This window comes from Aquarana catesbeiana, linkage group LG03, assembly GCF_042186555.1.
Source record: "Aquarana catesbeiana isolate 2022-GZ linkage group LG03, ASM4218655v1, whole genome shotgun sequence".
NCBI lineage: Eukaryota > Metazoa > Chordata > Amphibia > Anura > Ranidae > Aquarana > Aquarana catesbeiana.
Window position 1 is genome coordinate 625,665,784 of NC_133326.1, and position 21,039 is coordinate 625,686,822.

Consider the following 21,039-nt stretch of genomic DNA (forward strand, 5'->3'; position numbering starts at 1 on the left):
CCTAAACTATGTACAAAAACACTCTATATAGGCATTTTTAAGCCCAGTGTGCACGAAGCCTTAGAGGAATTTGCTATTTTTAGTTAATACCATACTGAATTTGTGAAATGTAGTGGAATTATAGCATGGCACATTTTCTTTGAATAACTTCCAGTGTCCCTCAATGATTGAAAAAGAAAGTTCCCCAGCACTAGCGTCAGTCAGAATGGTGTCACATCACTTATGTCAGTGGGTCAAATACTGCCCCATCCTTGGTGTCAATGAGGGGCATATTGTCCACTCACTAGTCTCAGTGGGAGGAATGACACCCCATTTGTTGTGTCACTGGGAGGAGGCATAGTGTCCCATCACTGGTATCGGTGGAAGGAATAGTACCCGATCATTGGTGTCAGTAGGGGAAATAATGCCCCATCCTTGGTGTCAGTTGAGGGAATGTTACTCCATTTTTGGCGTCAGGGGAATCATGCCACATTGTTATTGTAAGAGAAAGCAACAGGGCTCCAGTGTTTATTTCAGAGGGTAGAATAGTGTCTATTATTGGTGTCAATGATTAGGAAAGCCCCCCAACTCCCCCTAGCATTGGTGTTCTGTGGTCACTTACCTTTATATATGCTCCATGTGCTGCAATGCTCCTCTACTGGATGGATTAAATAACAGACAGAAATATGCAAGCAAAGTTGAGCAGGACCTCACTTTGCCTACAAGCCATTTGGGGTTCATAAAAGTAGCAGGACATCGTAGATTTCTTGGAATAAACTGAATGAATTATTTGTAAAGTATCTCACAAAAGTGAGTAGATCCCTCACATTTTTGTAAATATTTTATTATATCTTTTAATGTGACAACACTGAAGAAATCACGTGTTAGTGATGTAATGCGTGGGAGGAGCCTAGGACACAGTCTGCTGAATACATTGTATCAAGCAGCAGCAGGCGTAGCAAGCCTTGTCCTTACAAGCCAGCTGAGATCTGCCTATCTGCATGCCTAAAACAAGTTAGGCACATGTGAGTATCACTGTGCTGTTTTGCCTGTGAACTTTTATTGTAACAATATTGCGCAATGTTTTCTCTCTTTGTTTATTTCACATAAAACCACTTGATACTGAGAAAATTACCATTCATTGTGGCTGTGGAAGAAATAGCTCAGAGGGTGAACAAATAAGTACTGCAGAAATCCAGATATTCCAGATTACTGAGGATTGAACTGTCGCCTGTTACTTATCCTATCTCATGAATTTAATTTAATCATCTATATTTAATCAGATTCTATTGGCACTATTTATCCTCATCAATTGTATATATATTGCACCTTTATAAGTTTATTATTTATTTATTTTTTATTATGGAGGATTCAACACTTATCACAGGGAATATATCTAATTTATTTATTTATTGGCACTAATTTGGATTGATTACTATTTGTAAACACATTTTTAGTATATTTATACACAATTGTTGCTCAGTTTACTTTGGAGATATCGCACCACTTCCAGTGGATTTGTATAACTGGAGGAATACAGTTTTTAAATATTTGCGATTTTTTCATATATTTGCGATTTTATATATATGCGATTTTTTAGCAATTTGGTAGCAATTTTTTTCACGTTGTTTTTTTTAGCACAAAAAATTATTTTCTCACATTGATTGAACTTTGTATCAGAGCGCATCAATCTATGTTATAAACACTGAAGAAATGACACTTTTCTACAATGTAAAAGTAGCGAGTGTACAGCTTGTATAAGTGTAAATTTACTGTCCCCTCAAAATAACTCAACACACAGCCATTAATGTCTAAACCGCTGGCAACAAAAGAGAGTACACCCCTAAGTGAAAATGTCCAAATTGGGCCCAAAGTGTCAATATTTTGTGTGGACACCATTATTTTCCAGCACAGTCTTAACCCTCTTGGGCATGGAGTTCACCAGAGCTTCACAGGTTGCCACTGGAGTCCTCTTCCACTCCTCCACCTTCTTTTTGAGGATGCCCCACAGATGCTCAATAGGGTTTAGGTCTGGAAACATGCTTGGCCAGACCATCACCTTTACCCTCAGCTTCTTTAGCAAGGCAGTGGTCGTCTTGGAGGTGTGTTTGGGGTCATTATGTTGGAATACTGCCCTGTGGCCCAGTCTCCGGAGGGAGGGGATCATGCTCTGCTTCAGTATGTAACAGTACGTTGGCATTCATGGTTCCCTCAATGAACTGTAGCTCCCCAGTGCCTGCAGCACTCATGCAGCCCCAGACCATGACACTCCCACCACCATGCTTGACTGTAGGCAAGACACACTTGTCTTTGTACTCCTCACCTGGCTGCCACCACACACACTTGACACCATCTGAACCAAATAAGTTTATCTTGGTCTCATAAGACCATAGGACATGGTTCCAGTAATCCATATCCTTATGCTGCGTACACACGGTCTGACTTTTCGTCTACAAAAGGCCGACGGACTAAAGCCGGCTGACAATCCGATCGTGTGTGGGCTTCCCCGGACTTTCAGCAGACTTTTCCAGCCGCAAATCTGACAGACTTTAGATTTGAAACATGTTTTAAATCTTTATGTCGTAACTACGCCGGACCCAGAAATCCGCTCGTCTGTATGCTAGTCCGACGGTCAAAAAACCCACGCTAGGGCAGCTATTGGCTACTGGCTACCAACTTCCTTATTTTAGTCCGGTGTACGTCATCACGTACGAATCCGTCGGACTTTTGTGTGATCGTATGTAGGCAAGTCCGTTCGTTAGAAAGTCTGCCGCAAGTCCGCCAAAAGTCCGTCGAAAGTCTGTCGGACGGGCTGTCGGACTTTTGTAGACGAAAAGTCCCACCGTGTGTACGCGGCATTAGTCTGCTTTTTTTCAGCAAACTGTTTGCAGGCTTACTTGTGCATCATCTTTAGAAGAGGCTTCCTTCTGGGATGACAGCCATGCAGACCAATTTGATGCAGCGTGCGACGTATGGTCTGAGCACGGACAGGGTGACCCCCCCACCCCTTCAACCTCTGCAGCAATGCTGGTAGCAATCATACAAGTATTTCCCAGACAACCTCTGGATAAGACGCTGAGCACGTGCACTCAACTTCCTTGGTCAACCCATGGTGAGGCCTGTTCTGAATGGAACCTGTCCTGGTAAACTGCTGTATGGTCTTGCCCACCGTACTTCACCTCAGTTTCAGGGTCTTGACAATCTTCTTATAGACTAAGCCATCTTTATGTAGAGCAACAATTATTTTTTTCAGATCCTCAGAGTTCTTTGCCACGAGGTGCCATGTTGAACTTCCAGACACCAGTATGAGAGCAATAACGATAACACCAAATTCAACACACCTGAGGCCCTGTACCACTAACGAGTCACAAGACACCGGGGAGGGAAAATGGCTTATTGGGCCCAAGGGGCTTAGTCACTTTTGTTGCCAGCAGTTTAGACATTAATGGCTGCGTTTTGAGTTATTTTGAGGGGACAGCAAATTTACACTGTTATACAAGCTGTACACACACTACTTTACATTGTAGCAAAGTGTAATTTCTTCAGTGTTGTCGCATGAAAAGATGTAATAAAATATTTACAAAAAGGGGTGTACTCACTTTTGTGAGATACTGTAAATCCCACCATTAAGTCCGATTGTCAACAGAATGTACTGGAAGCACGTCTTGCCCACCACCATAGACAAACTTTGGATACCAAAACAATGAACTCCTTGCACCTGAAACAGGGTAGCTATCACTATGGAACATTACAGGAGACATTATGGGGACTACACCTGCATGCCTGTCAAATTAGGACAAGTGGCTGTTTCCCCGTAGCCACTGAATCCCCATGGACTTGCATGGCCTGCCTGTATGCTGCACTTGGCACCAGCTGCCTAAATAGATGGCCCATTATACCAGTGTTAGGCAGGAGTCTCCAAACTTTCTAAATAAAAGGCCAGTTTATTATTCTTCAGACTTTTGCTGGGTGGAGTGTGGACAGTGGGAGTGGAAATTTTCCTGGTATCAGTGGAAGTAAACATTGACCCATTTGGTATTAAGGGGTTGGAACAGTATCCCGTTGTTGGTATCATAGGGAGGAATAGTGCCCCATTATTGGTGTCAGTGAGAGAACTGATGTCCCATTGTTGGTGTCAGATGGCAGAATAGTGTCATATCAGTGGGAGGAATAGTGCCCTAAGGGTCGGCAAAGGGCCACATTTGGCCTCTGGGCCGCAGTTTATAGACCACTGGTGTATGAACACTTGGCTACTAATTTCACAATGTAGCACAACTAGGCAAAATTAGCTAAAAATATTTTTTGTTGTTTTGCCATGAGATTCCCATCTCATCACATTGTTCAGAAATACTTTAAAAAATAGTTGTGACTATGGATACATTTTAAGCATACACACAGAGACCAAGTAGATTTTCAGAGGCAGGATAAAATGCTGTTCAGAAAAACACCTATAAAAAAAAGTTAAAGGAAGCTTGACATAAGAGGAATATGCTAATGTTGACACCTTTGCTAGGTCTGGGGCTGTCTCCGGTTTTGACACTGTTTCAGTCACTGAGCTAGAACAAGTATTCAGCCAGTTGAGTTGGAATACCTGATCTGTCTACTCGGTCGGAAATTCAGAAATGCAGAAGGGTCAGTGTGGCAGAAAGACAACGTAGGCTGACACATAGACATAGACAAAAAAAAAGATTTTCCTTTAATTCGTCCTTTATTTTTTTTAAGACCTGGATTTTTGTCTTCCCATTTGAAGCCGCTTTTGCTATGCAGCCTTATGAGCACAGTTCCTTTGCAGGTCAGCACTGGTGCTGAACAAATAAATACAGAAGTCAGTCCCCAGTTGCAATCCAGCAAGTTTTTATTTCTTTTTAGCAGTATGACCAAAAAATCCAGCTGTGCCAGTTAACAAACATCTAATTCACAAACGTTTTCTTGCATGCCAATATGCACTAAATTATATTACAACCCTCCCTCCCCCCCGCATTTTATTATGTGAAGAGTGGAATATCATTGCAAATTTGCTTTCTCCAGCATAATAATTCTGACTGAACCATAATGTAAATTTAAAGTGAACCTGTAGTTTGCCTTAGCAGAGAAAAGCAGCAAGTTAAAATTGAATGCCCTTCTTCCTCTCCAGCAACACATACTGCCACTCCCTTTGCCCACCTCCCCATTCCAAGTAGCCGGGAGCAAGGAAAGGGAGTTCAGTGTGAGCTCTGAGTCACTCTAGTCAGAACTTACATACAGATGACAACTCCATCCCCTTATGTGACAGCGCCGGGCCAGTAACAAATCGCCAGTGCTCTCACGTGGGAGTGAGGCGTGTACAGAGTATTTGTCAAAATTGACAGGGGAGCAATGACAAAGGTAATTGTGTGTTTCTGGTGAGGAGGTTATTATTCATGAACAAAGCAGTTTGCATTAAAGAAATGTGTTCCATATCTGCAACAAAAATAAAAAAGAAAGCACTTTTTTTATATTAACACATGAAATGGCACTAAACCAGAGAAATAAAAATGTACTTTTTTTGTATAGTTGAGTCTTCTTGCTAATTCATTAGTGGAGTCTGCATTGTTTGGCTCCCAGGAGAAGGATCAGCATCATGTACAGTGCCATATTGGTCCTGAAACTAAGCCCTGCTTATGTTACTTGGGCCATGGCATTCTGCAGGACTTCACTGATACTATGTAATAGCCATCCCGATTCCCTTCCTTTAGCAATAAAAGGAAATCAGCCATGCACATACAGAAAGCACAGAAATATACATAATTTGCTGTAAATATTAGATTTATCATACACTTTTCTGCAAAGCAAACCCCATCAAATATATATTACAAAATTCCCACTTTATGACTCTTTAGATAAGTTACAAGAATATGGAACTTACTACGAAAGTTCTAATCTTTCTAAAAAAAAAAAACACTCAGATTCTTTTAATCTTCTTAAAAAAAAAAAAAAAAAAACACACCACAAGACTTAGAAGCAACTTCAGGGAATTCCTGTGTGATCTTCCTGTAAGGTCAGAGCTAAAACACATTAATTAAGATCCGACTTGGATGCAACTTCCATTCAATTCTATGGGAAACATCGATTTTTACATGTCATGCGACATGTGCTCTCAAAGTCAGAGCGCATGTCGCACCAGTGTGAACAGGGCCTGAATGGTGAATGTCACACTGATCCTTTTCTAAATGCACACCTGTGTAGGAGTTACTCTGAGCAAAAAAAAAAAAAAAAGACAAGAAAATCACTAAAGTCACAGTATCTTTTTGGCACGTTTATAAAAAGATCATGTCTTATAATTGCTACACACCAGCAAAACCAGACTTTTTCACAACACACAGAATGCTGAAATTTTTAATCTGGCCAAATAAAGGATAGACACCCAAAAACATTAGATGATTAGTATCTAATGTGACACTTATTAGATAGCTCAAATTGTAATTGTTGGGATATGCACCTCCTTAGATCTTTGCCTGGAAGGAAAAGTCCGTAAGGCGCAAAACTCTAACCCAACCTGCTTCTCCAACACTGATTTAACAAAAAAATCAGTTGTGTACATGCATGCCAATCTACTTCTATAGTCTGCATGAAAGCTCTAGAACAGAGGTAAGATGACGCACACTAAAAGATGGCATCAGATTTTGCACCATATACACGATAACTGCAGGTCAACTATAAAACAGCCCAAAGGTTAATAAATCCAACAGGAACATTTCAGTCAACTGAAAGGTCTTAAATGTATAGGCTACTTCCAGTCATTACCCAAACACCTGTTTATATCCACCAGGAAAATTTGGGTGTTCTGTTCATTGTGCTGCATACTCTATATATTATAAAATAAATGTCAAAAAGTAACAGGCAGACTCAGCTCTCTTCCCAATAGTCGAAGTAGGTGTGCAGATCCAGGAGCTCAGCAGTCTTACCAACAGAGTCCCCAAGAGATATCAGAAACTCTATAAAAAGAACTGTATACTGCCTAAGTTGAGTGGCTAATCACAGCCTTCGCTGCAACATCCCAGTCGCTGGCCCAGCCCACCGCACTTCAGCAAATCAGAAAAGAAAATGTATCATTGCACTCTATACTGCAGCAACCTTTCTTATTTATTGAATAGGAGCATGGGTCACCTGTAACAAGATTCACACTTTAAAGCACTGTTTAGGAGATGACCCCTGCTATTTCAGTGCTCCAGCAGCTAGTAAATACTGAAGTTTCAGTTGTTGACTGAGCCTTTAATCTACCAAGATGCTTCCCTGATTCACAAGCACCTTAAAAAGGGATTTTCACTTTAAAATGGAAATCCTCAATCTGCTTGGGAACTTTAAATTATGTTTTCCCATTCTAAGATTACAGATTTAATTTGTTGTTGAATGTTGGCACTGTATTTCGGTCGGACAGCTGCTGTGGTCATCTAGGAGCACCTTGTACCTGAATGGCCAGACAGCAAGCCAAGCAAAGTAAAAAAAAAAATAAAAAATAAAAGATTTAAAATCATGCTTTTTACTGAGATGAAATTACGGTTTACTACATGGAAGAAGACTTGTACAGATAAAATAATTCACATTTAAATTCATGAACTCTCCTTTGAAGCAAACCTGTCACACAAAAAGACAGAGGCTGCTACTTCTGGACTACTTTCTTAAAGTACTAAAGCCAGACAACTGGCATTTTCAGAAAGGATGCCAGCAATGGTAGCCTATTTCCTTCTCTAGACAGGACTTCTTTAAAGCAAAGCTTTCCTGTGAGAAATATGAGGGCCATAACTGTGCACATCCTTCTGGAGATGCCAATGGCCTGGCTATTATTCTGACATGGCACAAGTGTGCAGAAACAAAAGTCAGAAGTCCTGATCTTAATACTTGTTCCAGTCAGTGACTGAAAGTACTGTAGTAAAGTCAGCCTAACAGCCAGGCAACTAGTTTTTGCATAATGGGAAATAGGAATGGAAGCCTCTATATTTCTCTCACGAAAGGCCCTTTTATGGGCTTTATTGTATTTTAAAAAGCTGTACTGTATTGTGAATAGTGAAAGGTTCTAGTGAGGAGACAAGCCCTCTTCTCCATGTCTTCCAGGAAGATCTTCAGTATCGCTCAGTCTTCCTATTTTTTATTGCTCAAGAACAGAATCCTCAATAATTTCAGTATCTGTACACTCCTCCTGATCACCACTGGTGCACATTTCACTATCCTCCGTTATCCTTCCATCAGAGGCATCTTCTGAACTCATAGCCTCTGGTGCAGAAGCTGTGGAAGATTCACATGCCAGCAGGTCTTCATTTGCACAGGAACCATTTGCTGAATCCACCATTTCCTGACCTTCAGAGGCCTCCAGGCCAGTGGTGCCACTTCCTATTGCCTCATCCTGCTCTTCAATGAAAGGATTCTGACCCTGCATAACAAATGAGAAGGTAAACTTGTCATTAGGGTTCACCAATAAAATGTACATACTAGCCAAATATCAGTCCCTAAAAAGGCATCTAAGCACACCCTCTCAGGTTCTCTCTGAAACCCTGCCCAGCACACCCCAGGAAGAATAGATAGTCACTAGAGACATTGTAGTATTAGCTTGTCCACTTTACTGTCATAACACCTGTGCAGTATGTCTAAACACAGGGGTTGGACAAAATTATGGAAACACCAGGTAAAAGAACAAAATCGTTACTAATATGGTTTTGGACTGCTTTGGCATCCAAGGGGGCCTAAATTCTCTTGGGAATTAACAAATATAAGTCGTGGATATTGAAATCTGATTCCACTCTTCATGCAGAAAATTATTCCAGTTCTTACAGAGATGCCGGAGGCGATATACGAGCCCGAACCTTCTTCTTTACAATTGACCATAGTGGCTGTATGATATTGAGGCCTGCGACTGCTTTGCCCAGGGAAGGTGCGAGACTTTGCATGCTCATCAAGCCCTGATTTGACAATGCTAGCCATGTGAATCAGAGCATTATCATCTTGGTAAATGGCACGGTCTTCAGGAAATAATGTGTGTTCACCACGCGTAAACACATCCGGTGGTTGGCAACAGTGTGAAACTCGATTCTTCGGACCATAGTACAGTCTTTCGTTGTTCGATAATCCACAATTTATGGGTGTTGCACCACTCTCTCCTCTTCTGAGCATGAATATTGGTCACTAGTGGTTTGGCAATTGCAGCTCGCCTGTGATTGTTTTGCTTATAGAGTTCCCTCCACACAGTTTTTGTGGACACAGGCTTTGGAAGATAGATTAAGCTCTGCAGTCATTTTTGCAGCAGTTTTCTTATTCCGGGTCATAATTAAGCGCAATGTCCTTTCGCCTCTTTCGGTCAGTTGACCGTGCTTAATTATCCTTATCAGATGACATTTTCACAGAAACTGTATATGCCGTCATAACCTTTCATACTGTACTTTGCAACCTGCAAATAAATTGGCAACTTCAGTCACCAGCTAATTGGACACCAACAATTTTCCCTCTTTAAAACTCCGTAAGCTGTGACTTGACTCCGTATTACTAGCAGCGTAAGCAGTGAATGATGAAAGTGAGGCTTCCCCCCCTTGTTCGCTAGGAGTCTCATCACACAGCGGAAGCAAAAGAACGTTACATCACTTCCACTTTCAGCGCAAAATATATAGTGACTTTCCCACCTGCAAATGACGTAGTGTTTCCATATTTTTGTCCCAACCCCTGTAAATATGTTTGACCACTCTGCCCAGCACATTTCATAATATAAACAGACCTGGTCAGTATTTCAACTATGAGAAAGTATTTCTGAAGGCTTTTCCAAGTGAAAATCAGATCATAACATGCAATTGCACGTGGCTATAAAGAGGGAGACAGGAAGGAATTTTTAAATATGTGCAAGCAGGCAGATTATTTATGGCAGAAGAGACATGCAATGTCTCTTCAGCAATAAAATATACCTACCTGCCTACGTGCAGTGCTCTCCAGCATGTAAACTGAACTGTGCATGCGCAGTTCAGCTTACATCGCTGGCATGGTCCCTGTGGGCCGGGATGACTGACTCCTGCATGTGTTATGTCATCATCACCTTTATATAGCGTTCCAGCTTTTGACTGATCAGCTTGTTATTCAGTATGCTTCTTGCTACAACCAGCGCTGTCTTCTTTGAGTTCTCCATTGTGTTCTAAAGCAGAGAGGGGAGGAATAAGAAAACGTTCATGACTAAAGCGCTAAAGTGTTTCAGACACTGCTCAAAAGTGATCTTCTTATGACATTTACCAAACTCACTAGAGAAGGCACATGCAACCCGAAGACCCCTATCAGCAGAAGAACTGCATGCCCTGGCATGATCTGCCATGTGAAGACATGCTCTTTTGCAGCTTGACAGATTCCTAAAAGTGCTTTGCTGTCTATACTTATATCTTGGCTATCCTCCCTCTGAGGCTGGGGCTACATGGGTGATTAATGTGCATCTAAAACTAAAAACAGAAATTAAATATAGTGCAGCTTACTAGTCCTTTGGCTGTGATGACTGCATTCTTTTTACTATTTTTCTAGGCTTTTTTGGCCTTTATTTCCACCCAAAGTATCTGTCAGTAATACACTTCTTGTCCAAGGGTGAAAATGCGCATTCAGCCTGGGTTCACACTTGTGCGATGCGGTAACCAGCGCGATTACATAATTATACTATTATACTTTCTACTTCTGTAGTTAAATCTCTCAGATTTAAATCACGGGTTTAGCCCTAGGTTAGGAGAATGCATACATGGATTCTGGTCATATTCACTACCCCGCAACTGTTTAACACCCACTGGTGAACATTAGAATCTTGATTCGGCCAGAAGCACAACATAATTAATCTGTGTGTGCATAGCAACAGGAGTGTCAATTGGGATTCAACCAGTTGCAATTCAGAATAGCAATTCACAATTTTAAGAAATTTGCACTTCAGTAACAACCTATAGTTGCCTACAGAATTATCATTGTATTTGGAAATGCTAACTGTAAGATTGAGGGTAAATGCCATGGAAGAAGCTAATATAGCATTAAAGAGTGCATTGTATGTACATTTCAGGGATTTTAACAAACTTTGTTGCAGATTCCTACCTTTTCTTAATCTGAAGTAATAGACGTTTGTTTCTGATGGAATTGCATCTAATGGGATTGATTTTATAATTTTTAATAACATTCAATTACAATATGAATTGTGTAGCAATTGTATATGCTATATAATTTTTTTTTTTGTTCCTTATTTTTCACACAAAAAAGTTAAGCGCAAATTAGCAACTGCGATGTGAAATCTTCTAGCCACACGAAGCACAAACAAATACGTTGAGTTGCCAGTATCCACAAAGCATCGGCGCACAGGACAAGTGCCTTATTATATAACGAAGGCGCTTTAAAAAGGCAATTTCACTTTCATGGGGAAAAAAAAAAAATAGCAAATAAAAAAATAACTTAGCATATACAATTGTGACACAAGCCATATTGTGAATTTAATATTAAAAATTACCTTTCTTTTTCAATCTGCAGTACTGTAATTTTCTGTAAAATGCAATGCAATATGGCTACCTGGCGGTGATCTGTACACAGATGGTGTACAGAAAGCCCCTCAGAAATGAGGACTCCTGCTAGTGTGATTGGCTCACTGATTTTCCCAGAAGTCTGCACTAAAATAAGATTTTGGGCATCCCCTGCAACAAAAATATCATTTTTGATGAGATACTCCCAAAAGGCAAATTGCATCTAAAGGGAAGCAGCAGATTGATAATGAAATGACTCCCATTCACTTTCATGTTGCACACAGAACAAATACTGCTATTTCTTCAGAATAACAAAAGGTAGGAATCTTTAACAAAGTTTATTAAAATCCTTGCAATGTATATTGATCACCCAGAGGGGAATGTTTTTTCTCAACAAAAGGGGCCGGCTATACACAGTTCAAATCTCGGCCGATTCAGCAGGAAGCGGCAGAGATTCGAACCGTTAAAGCGGTAGTAAACCGCAGGTTGGTTTAAAAAAAAAAAAAAAATGTCCCTGCAAGTCAATGTCATTCCACACTAGCACATTATGATAGACTTACCTTAGAATGAATCCCTACAGTGCCACAATGTCACCACAGACGGCTGACATCTTCCCCCGGTCTTCCTTCTGGGTTTGCGGCCTCCAGCTACAATCCTGCACATGCACACGGGAGCCGCCGTTTACAGCACAGGCTCTGAAGGTCCGGTTTACGGTGATGTCTTCGGTTGCATGCACTCTAGGAGATATTCACAGTACCCAAGGGAGCCTTGTTATAGGCTTACTTGTAGGTACATGTGGTGTAACAGAGTTTACTACCACTTTAATGGGCAGGTTGAATGTACTTGGGTACAATCAGACTGCCAGATTCTCTTATGATTTTTGCTAGCGGCTGCTGTACCTGCTAGCAATAATCACTGCCTTCTCCTGGCAAGGAAGGCTTTCCACCGCCCGCCCCCACCAGGAACAGACAAATGCTGATTCCCCTGTCAGCACAATCCATGCTGATGAGGGAATCGTGTAAATTTCTTTCCTGCAACCCGTGGTTGCAGGAAAGAAATTCACACCGTGTATGGCCGGGCTTAAGCAATTTACAAATTTCCAGCATATGTGAATACAATCATTTTGCTAATTCATTTTAGACACAAGATGATCAGTGTTGTGAGGGCTTTCGGTGAATAAAGTCCACACCGATGTAAAGCCTGTCTCCTTGAATCTCAGCTGTGGGGACAAGGTGCTGCCATCGCCGAGAAGAAACTGAGTGACAGGATGAGCCCTACAAACTGGCCACTTCCTAAAAAATGTTATCTCAGCTGTTTGCAAATAAAAGACAAGCATTTAAAAATTCAAGTTAGACTTACCGGTAACTTGTTTTCCAAGAGTCTTTCAGGACAGCACATGAGAGAGAGGCTCCACCCACTAGGAAACAGGAAACACAAACTCCACCACATTTTAAAAGGAGGCTCCTCTCCACAGCTCGTCAGTTGTAGTAGAGTACCTCCGGCCCAAGCTGGAACACATAAGCATAATACGGTTAATTCACAGCATATATATATATACACACACACTTCCATATACGTATAAATATGTAAATATAAACATGAAGGGCGGGTAGTTTGCTGTCCTGAAAGACTCTTGGAAAACAAGTTACCGGTAAGTCTAACTTGAATTTTCCCTTATCGTCTTTCAGGACAGCACATGAGAGGATAATCGAGACTTACCAACTAGGGAGGGACAACAGCCTGCAGGACCTTTCTGCCAAATGCCTGATCATCAGCTGACAGAAGATCCAATCTGTAGTGACGGACAAACGTAAGATAACTTGACCACGTAGCCGCCTTACAAATTTGGTATGGGGTGGCACCAGCTTTTTCTGCCCATGTAGTGGCTAGAGCTCTGGTAGAATGTGCTCGTACTCCCTGAGGAGGAGACAACCCCGACTGGACATAAGCTTCTGAAATGGCCATTCTTAACCATCTGGCAATTGATCCCTTTGAAGCTTGCCTTCCTTTTCTGTTGCCAGAAAACAAAACAAATAAAGAGTCCGAAGACCTGAAGTCCCTTGTTTTCTCTAAGTAATGTAATAAAGTTCTTCTTACATCTAACTTATGAAATAATTCTTCCTTACTTCCTGAAGGATCTGAACAAAAAGTTGGCAGGATGATTTCCTGCGACCTATTATGGACTGATGCCACTTTTGGTAAAAACGCAGGATCTGTTCTGAGCACAATCCTGTCTGGGTAAATTGACATAAAGGGCTCTTTAACTGAAAGAGCATGAAGTTCTCCAATTCTTCTCGCAGTCGTAACTGCCACTAAGAATATCGTCTTTAGAGTTAAATTCTTTAACGAGATTGACTGTAATGGTTCAAAAGGATCTTTTGTGAGAACTTGTAAGACCACTGTCAAGTCCCATTTTGGAAAGTGTCTATTGGGAACTGGTCTGGATCTAGTAAGTGACCTAAAGAACCTCTTGACCAACGGAACTGAGGAAATAGGTTGATCCAGGTATACTCCTAGGGCAGCCACTTGCACTTTAAGAGTGCTAATTGCCAGCCCTTTGTCCACCCCCGTCTGCAGAAATTCCAGAACCGACACAATGTCTTCTGAATTTTGGTTTGCCGAGCGACACCAGGAGTTGTAGACTTTCCAAACCTTCGCGTAGATATCTCTAGTCACCTTCTTCCTACTAGCCAGTAAAGTAGATACTAGAGGCTCTGACAAACCCTTGTTTTTTAACAGCTGTTCCTCAGATACCAAGCTGTGAGACTTAGTCTTGCTATATCCGGATGATACACTGGACCTTGAAGTAATAAGTCCTGTCTGAGGGGAAGCTGCCAGAATGGTTTGACTGACATTAGTAGAATGGAGGAAAACCAGGCCCTTTTTGGCCAGTACGGGGTGATCAAGATTACCGACACCTTCTCCTTCTGTATCTTCCTCAATACTAAAGGAATCAGCTGAAAAGGGGGGAAGGCATAACCCAGCTGGAAATTCCAAGGATGTGCCAGGGCATCTATTCCTATCGATCCGTTGTCTCGGTGCAGGGAGAAGAACTGAGGGAGCTGAGCATTTTCTCTTGATGCGAATAGATCCACCTGCGGGCATCCCCACTTCTGGGTTATTAGAGTGAATATTTCTGGATTCAAACTCCACTCTGCCTCCTGAATCCTTTGTCTGCTCAAGAAGTCTGCTACTCCATTCAGCGTGCCCTTGAGATGTACTGCTGACAGGGAAAGTAGATGACTCTCTGCCCATCCTAGGATCTCTGAAGATAGCAATAGAAGAGTCCCGCTCCTTGTGCCCCCTTGTTTGTTCAGGTATGCCACTGTGGTGGCGTTGTCTGACAATATCTGCACATGGGACCCCTGAAGGCTTGGAGAGAAGGCAACCAAGGCTAAGGCGACTGCCTTTAACTCCCTCCAATTTGATGACCTTCCTGCTTCCACTGGGGACCAAACTCCCTGAGCTAAGTCTTGACCCAAGTGTGCTCCCCATCCCCAACTGCTGGCGTCTGTGGTCATCCTTCTCTCTGTTGGGAAGGACCAGAGTAAACCCCTTGACAGCACTGCCTGATTTCTCCACCACCAAAGGGTCTTTTTTACCCTGGTGGGAAGCTTTACCTTTGAGTCTAAAGCTTCTGGACTGTGATCCCAGATCTTTAAGAGAAAACTCTGAAGGGGTCTGAAATGGAGTCTGGCCCATTGAATGGCCGGCATGGTTGAGGTCAAGGTTCCCAGTACTGACATAATCCTTCTGACTGATACCTCCAGGTTCGTCTGAAGGCTGGATACTGCCTGCAAAACCTTCACTTTCTTCTCTTCTGGAAGAAAGATCTTTTGATCCACTGAGTCTATCAGATACCCCAGAAATTGGACTCTTTGTGCTGGATTGAAATTTGATTTTTGGATGTTTATAATCCAACCTAAGGTCTCCAGATGACTGCGAGCCTTGATCAGATCCTCCTGTAATCTTTCCCTGGAAGGGGCAAAGAAAAGGAGGTCGTCCAGGTAAGGGATAACCGCAATCCCTTGTAGCCGGAGGGGAGCTAGGGCTTCCGCCATAATTTTGGTAAATATCCGAGGGGCGGAAGATAGACCAAACGGGAGGGCCCTGAATTGAAGGTGTAGAACCTCCCTCCCCATATTCACTGCCAGCCTCAGATATCTCTGGGACTGAACAGCTATAGGTACATGCAGGTACGCATCCCTTAAGTCGATTGATGCCATAAAGCATCCTCTGACTAAGAGATTTCTTACCGAAAAGATGGAGTCCATGCGGAATCGCTTGTATTGGACTGACCTGTTTAACGGTTTTAAATTGAGGATGAGCCGAAAGCTTCCTGATGGTTTCTTTATCAGAAAGATATGGGAGTAGAACCCTTGGCAATCTTCCTCCGGAGGCACCGGAACCACAACACCCTGTTTTATCAGATCCCCTAACAGGTTCTTCATGGCTAGGGCTTTTGTTGTGTCCTTTGGCAGATTTGTTATGCAGTACCTCTGGAGGAAGGTTCAACAGCTCTATCCTGTAACCCTGGGCTATTAAATCCAAAACAAAAGGGTTTTTTGTTATGTTTGCCCAGAGAGGAAGGAATTCTTGAAGCCTTCCTCCCACAGGCACCACCAAGTCATTGTGTTTTATTGGCCTGCGTAGGAGGATTGAAAAGGACATTCCCTTTGCCTTTTCCTCTCTGCGCCGCCCAATTCCTTCTTTTTTCTTGGGGCCTGTTACTCTTTTCCTGATTTTTTTGAGGTCGAAAAAACCGCCTAACTGGCTGCTTTTTCTTTTTAACAGGAAAGGATTTCTTCTTATCAGCTGTTCTATCCAAAATAGATTCTAGATCGGGACCAAAAAGCTGATCTCCCAAAAATGGCACTCCGCATAACTTATTTTTGGAAGCTGCGTCCCCAGGCCATGTCTTCAACCATAACGCTCTCCTGGCCGCAATGGTCAGGGCCCCTGACCTAGCAGACATTCTTATAGAATCTGCAGAGGCATCAGAGATATATGCTACAGCTGCTATAAGGGTTGGGAAGGAATCTAGAATCTCCTGTTTGGGTGAATCAGCTATAATATGTGCTTTTAGCTGATTCAGCCAGAACTCCATATTTCTGGAGACACAGGTCATAGCCATAGCAGGCTTGAGATTCCCTACAATGGACTGCCAGGCTTTCTTAAGCTGTTGGTCCGCCTTCTTATCCATAGGATCCTTCAAAGTACCCATGTCCTCGAATGCCAGATCTGTTGATCTAGATACTTGGGAAAAAGCTGCATCCAACTTCGGGACTTTATTCCAAAGTGACTCAGGATTATCATTAAATGGGAAACGCCTCTTGTGAGCTCTTGGGAAAAAGGGTTTTCTCTCTGGGTCAGCCCATTCTTTCTTAATGGTCTCCGAGATTACCGAATGTACAGGGAAAGTGCGACCTGTTGCTTCACCAAGCCCTTCATACATTCTATCGTGCAGCGATAATTCTCTTTTTTCTTCCTCCATTCCCAATGTTGCATAAATTGCTTTCAACAGACTGTCTACTTGTTCCAAGGACAGTTTGTATCTAGAAGGTGCATCTGCCTCTTCCTCTTCCTCCTCCTCCTCTTCCCCAGAGTATGAGGGGGAATGCCCCTTTTGGGTAGTCGGGCCAGCCTCAGCCTCTACCGTTGGGGTTAAGTGTGAGTCCTGAGAGGGGTCTGAGGTAGTTGCCTGACTTAATGCTGGTGTTACAAGAGAAGAGCGAAAAGCCTGTATAGTAGCATCTAGCTCTTTCTTAACTGATGCGATTATGTCGCTGCACGCAGAAGAAGCCTCTTCCTTGACTAAGGAGTCAATGCAAATTTGGCATAAAGTCTTCTTCCAACCCTCCAGTAATTTTGCTTTACATGAGGGGCATCTCTTTTTAATGGCTGGTTCAGAGCTCTTAGCCTGCCAGAAAAAAATGACAAAAGAGAAAAAACACCAGCATTCATTAAGCCAAAGCTTCCTCCTAACGGACTCACCACAGGTGCACAGGAGGAACAACAGTTAACCCCATGTGCCCAGACAGGCCCCAGCCACCAAGGGGGAAAAAACATTTGTGAGAGGGGCACCAAAGTAATCAGGATATTCACTATAGCCTCTTACCTGGGCCTTGCTGGTGCCTGTGCCTGTCCCACATGCAGCTGCCACAGAATCCATAGTGGTGCTGCACCGATCGGTGGCTCTTACGAACGTCGGTTCCGGAGTCAAAAAACGCCGTTGCGCCCGACCGGAACCGGAATATAGGCACCAGGACCGCTCCTCCCTTCTTCCTCTGCGCCACTTCCGATCGGAAATGATGCGCCCGTTCCTAGTGCCTTCCCCTCGTCGGATACCTCACTTCCGACCGGTCGAGTCTGTACTCTTCCAATATGGCGGCGGCCAGTAACGCCGACATGCGGTTTAAAAAAGGCCCGCGAACGGCTGCCGCCGCCTAAGGAGCGGCTCCAGGAACGGTTCAGCTCATCATGAGCAAAGAAAGAGAAAAAAGGAGCCCACTTACCAGCAACCCTGTGGCGCGGTGTGGGAGGATCGGACTCTCTTGGAGGAAAAAAATAGGTATGGTGGGGTAGGCAGCCTGGCCTCTCAGGATAGCACCATAAGAGACCCTGGCCCCTACTAGGTGTTCCCTTGCCGGAGGAAACACAAAAAACTGACGAGCTGTGGAGAGGAGCCTCCTTTTAAAATGTGGTGGAGTTTGTGTTTCCTGTTTCCTAGTGGGTGGAGCCTCTCTCTCATGTGCTGTCCTGAAAGACGATAAGGGAAAACTGCAGTTTGAACGTACCAAAACGCTGATAAAAAAAAAAAATCACACAACCCAGGTCCCCAGTAATAACAGCTCCAATTGTATGAAGGGTCCTGTTTTACCCATCTATGAAGCTCCACAAAGGTGACTTACCCTGCGTTTCTGATTGTGCAGCGGGGTTCGGATATGTCGATGTATTGCTGAGAAGTTCATGGGAATGAATATGTCGCAAGCAGCACAATGAGCAGCTTCAACCTTCTTCACAAAATGTTCCATTCCCAATTCTGCAAAAAAAAAAAAAAAAAAAAAGTCTTTGTATATTGGGCTAGGTTACACATTACACCCATACTTAGGCTGCAGCATGCTACAGCACCCCTTGATCCTACCCCTGTGACAGCTTGGCTCACACAGCTGCGTCATTCATTCACAAGGTTCTGTGAATGAATGAACTACAACTACAGTCATCCACTGTGACAGATAGCGTGCAATTCTCAATGAACTGTGAGGGAGCTGGTGAGCGCTCTTGTAATTCATTGGTCTTCCTGCTTTTCAGTAACTGCTATACTGAGAGTCTGCAGGAGCCCGACATTGCACCTATGATCCACTGATCATGGGTACAATGCTTTCCAGGGTCCTGTGGGGAAAAAATAATAAAACGCACATTTTTTTTCTGCAGAAATATGTGCATTTATTTTTTCTCAGAAAGGTAAACGTAACCTTTAACTGGTTTAAAGTGGTTTTAAAACCTAAACATTTAGGTAAAAATACAATGCCTTGAAAAAGTATTCATACCCCTTGAAATTTTCCACATCTTGTCATGTTACAACCAAAAAATTAAATATATTTTATTGGGATTTTATGTGATAGACGAACACAAAGTGGCACATAAATGTGAAGTGGAAGGAAAATGATAAATGATTTTCCAAATTTTTTGGGGTATTTTTGGGGATGTCTCTACCAGCTTTGGACATCTAGTGACATTTTTGCCAATTCTTTTTTGCAAAATAGCTCAAGCTCTGTCAGATTGGATGGAGAGAGTCTGTGAACAGCAATTTTCAAGTCTTGCCACAGATTCTCAATTGGATTCAGGTCTGGACTTTGATTGGGCATTCTAACACATGAATATGCTTTGATCTATTCCATTGTAGCTATGGCTGTATGTTTAGGGTCGTTGGCATGCTGGAAGGCGAACCTCCGCCCCAGTCTCAAGTCTTTAGTAGATTAACAGGTTTTCTTCTAAGATAGCCCTGTATTTGGCTCCATCCATCTTCCCTATCCCTGCTGAAGAAAAGCATCCCCACAACAAGATGCTGCCACCACCATGTTTCACGGTGGGGATGGTGTGTTCAGGGTGATGTGCAGTTAGTTTTCCACCACACATAGTGTTTTGCTTTTAGGCCAAAAAGTTCAATTTTGGTCTTTTCTAACCAGAGCACCTTCTTCCACGTTTTCTGCATCCCCAACATGGCTTCTCGCAAACTGCAAACGGAACTTCTTATGACTTTCTTTCAACAATGGCTTTCTTCTTGCCACTCTTCCATAAAGACCAGACTTGTAGAATGCACGACTAATAGTTGTCCTGTGGACAGATTCTCCCCCACCTTAGCTGTGGATCTCTGCAGTTCCTCCAGAGTTACCATGGGCCTCTTGGCTGCTTCTCTGATTAATACTCTCCTTGCCCGGCTTGTTAGATTAGGTGGAAGGCCATGTCTTAGTAGGTTTGCAGTTGTGCCATACGCTTTCCATTTTCAGATGATTGAACAGTGCTCCGTGAAATGGTCAAAGATTGGGATATTTTTTTAATAATCTAACCCCGCTTAAACTTTTCCGCAACTTTATCCCTGACCTGTCTGGTGTATTCCTTGGCCGTCATGATGGGGTTTGTTCACCAAGGTTCCCTAACAAACCTCTGAGGGCTTCACAGAACAGCTGTATTTATACTCAGATTAAATTACACATAAGTGGACTATATTTACTAATCAGGTGACTTCTGAAGGCAATTCGTTCCACTAGATTTTAGTTAGTGGTATCAGAGTAAAGGGGGCTGAATATAAATGCACGCCACACTTTTCGCATATTTATTTATAAAAAAAATATTGAAAACCCTTTATCATTTTCCTTCCACTTCACAAATATGTGCCATTTTGTGTGTTTGTCTATCACATAAAATCTCAAATAAAATACATTTATGTTTTTGGATGTAAAATGACAAAATGTGGAAAATTTCAAGGGGTATGAATACCCTTGTATATGCACTGTATATGCAAATTTAGACATTATAAAAGGAAGGCTTGATCTGGTAACCGTGCTCCTTTTTTCAGGCAGATAAAATGGAAAGCAGGCATGGTTTGGATAAGGCTGTTTTGGTTAGCAACTGTTGAGATCCAACCATTGTGTTAAAGTTCAACTTTGGGCTTAGCCCTGCATGCCGAGGTTTCTTTAGGAGTGCAAAATGCCTAAAAATTGCACACAAGCTGGCGAGTGGATGAAGGCGGCCTTTTAGTTAGACTAAGCCACAGGTTTTCATTGTGCACCATTACACCCTTCTAGCTGCCGGTGTCCTAATGACCAATGACATCATCATTTTATAAGGAGGATGTCAGTTGCTTGCATAGCATCCTTGTTTGACCCTCCCTTGCCCTTCATCAGCACTGGGGTCACATTAGCTGACTGATGGAGAAAAACGAAGGGAGAAAAGACACACTGGAATACTAGTCAGTACCTGCTTGCAAGTGTATTTGCTTTGGAAGAATAAATCACCTCTAACATTGGGTGTCCTACTTGGACTTGTGAATGTTGCTCCATTATGTAAAACTTTTAGGCCCCTTTCACACTGG

The 21,039-nt window shown here is 42.6% G+C and overlaps 1 protein-coding gene across 5 annotated transcripts in view; it reads right to left on the reverse strand.

Moving 5' to 3' along the window:
- Positions 1-5,922: 5,922 nt before the first annotated feature.
- AKAP8L (A-kinase anchoring protein 8 like) overlaps positions 5,923-21,039 on the reverse strand; it is a 65,423-nt gene continuing 50,306 nt past the window's right edge. For all 5 annotated transcript variants that reach the window (XM_073622391.1, XM_073622394.1, XM_073622393.1 and 2 more), the window contains 3 exons: positions 18,356-18,486; positions 10,010-10,105; positions 5,923-8,365 (listed from right to left, as the gene is read on the reverse strand). In XM_073622391.1, the coding sequence (XP_073478492.1) occupies positions 8,084-8,365; positions 10,010-10,105; positions 18,356-18,486 (509 nt within the window). In that variant the 3' untranslated portion in view covers positions 5,923-8,083. The remainder of the gene's footprint in view (positions 8,366-10,009; positions 10,106-18,355; positions 18,487-21,039) is intronic.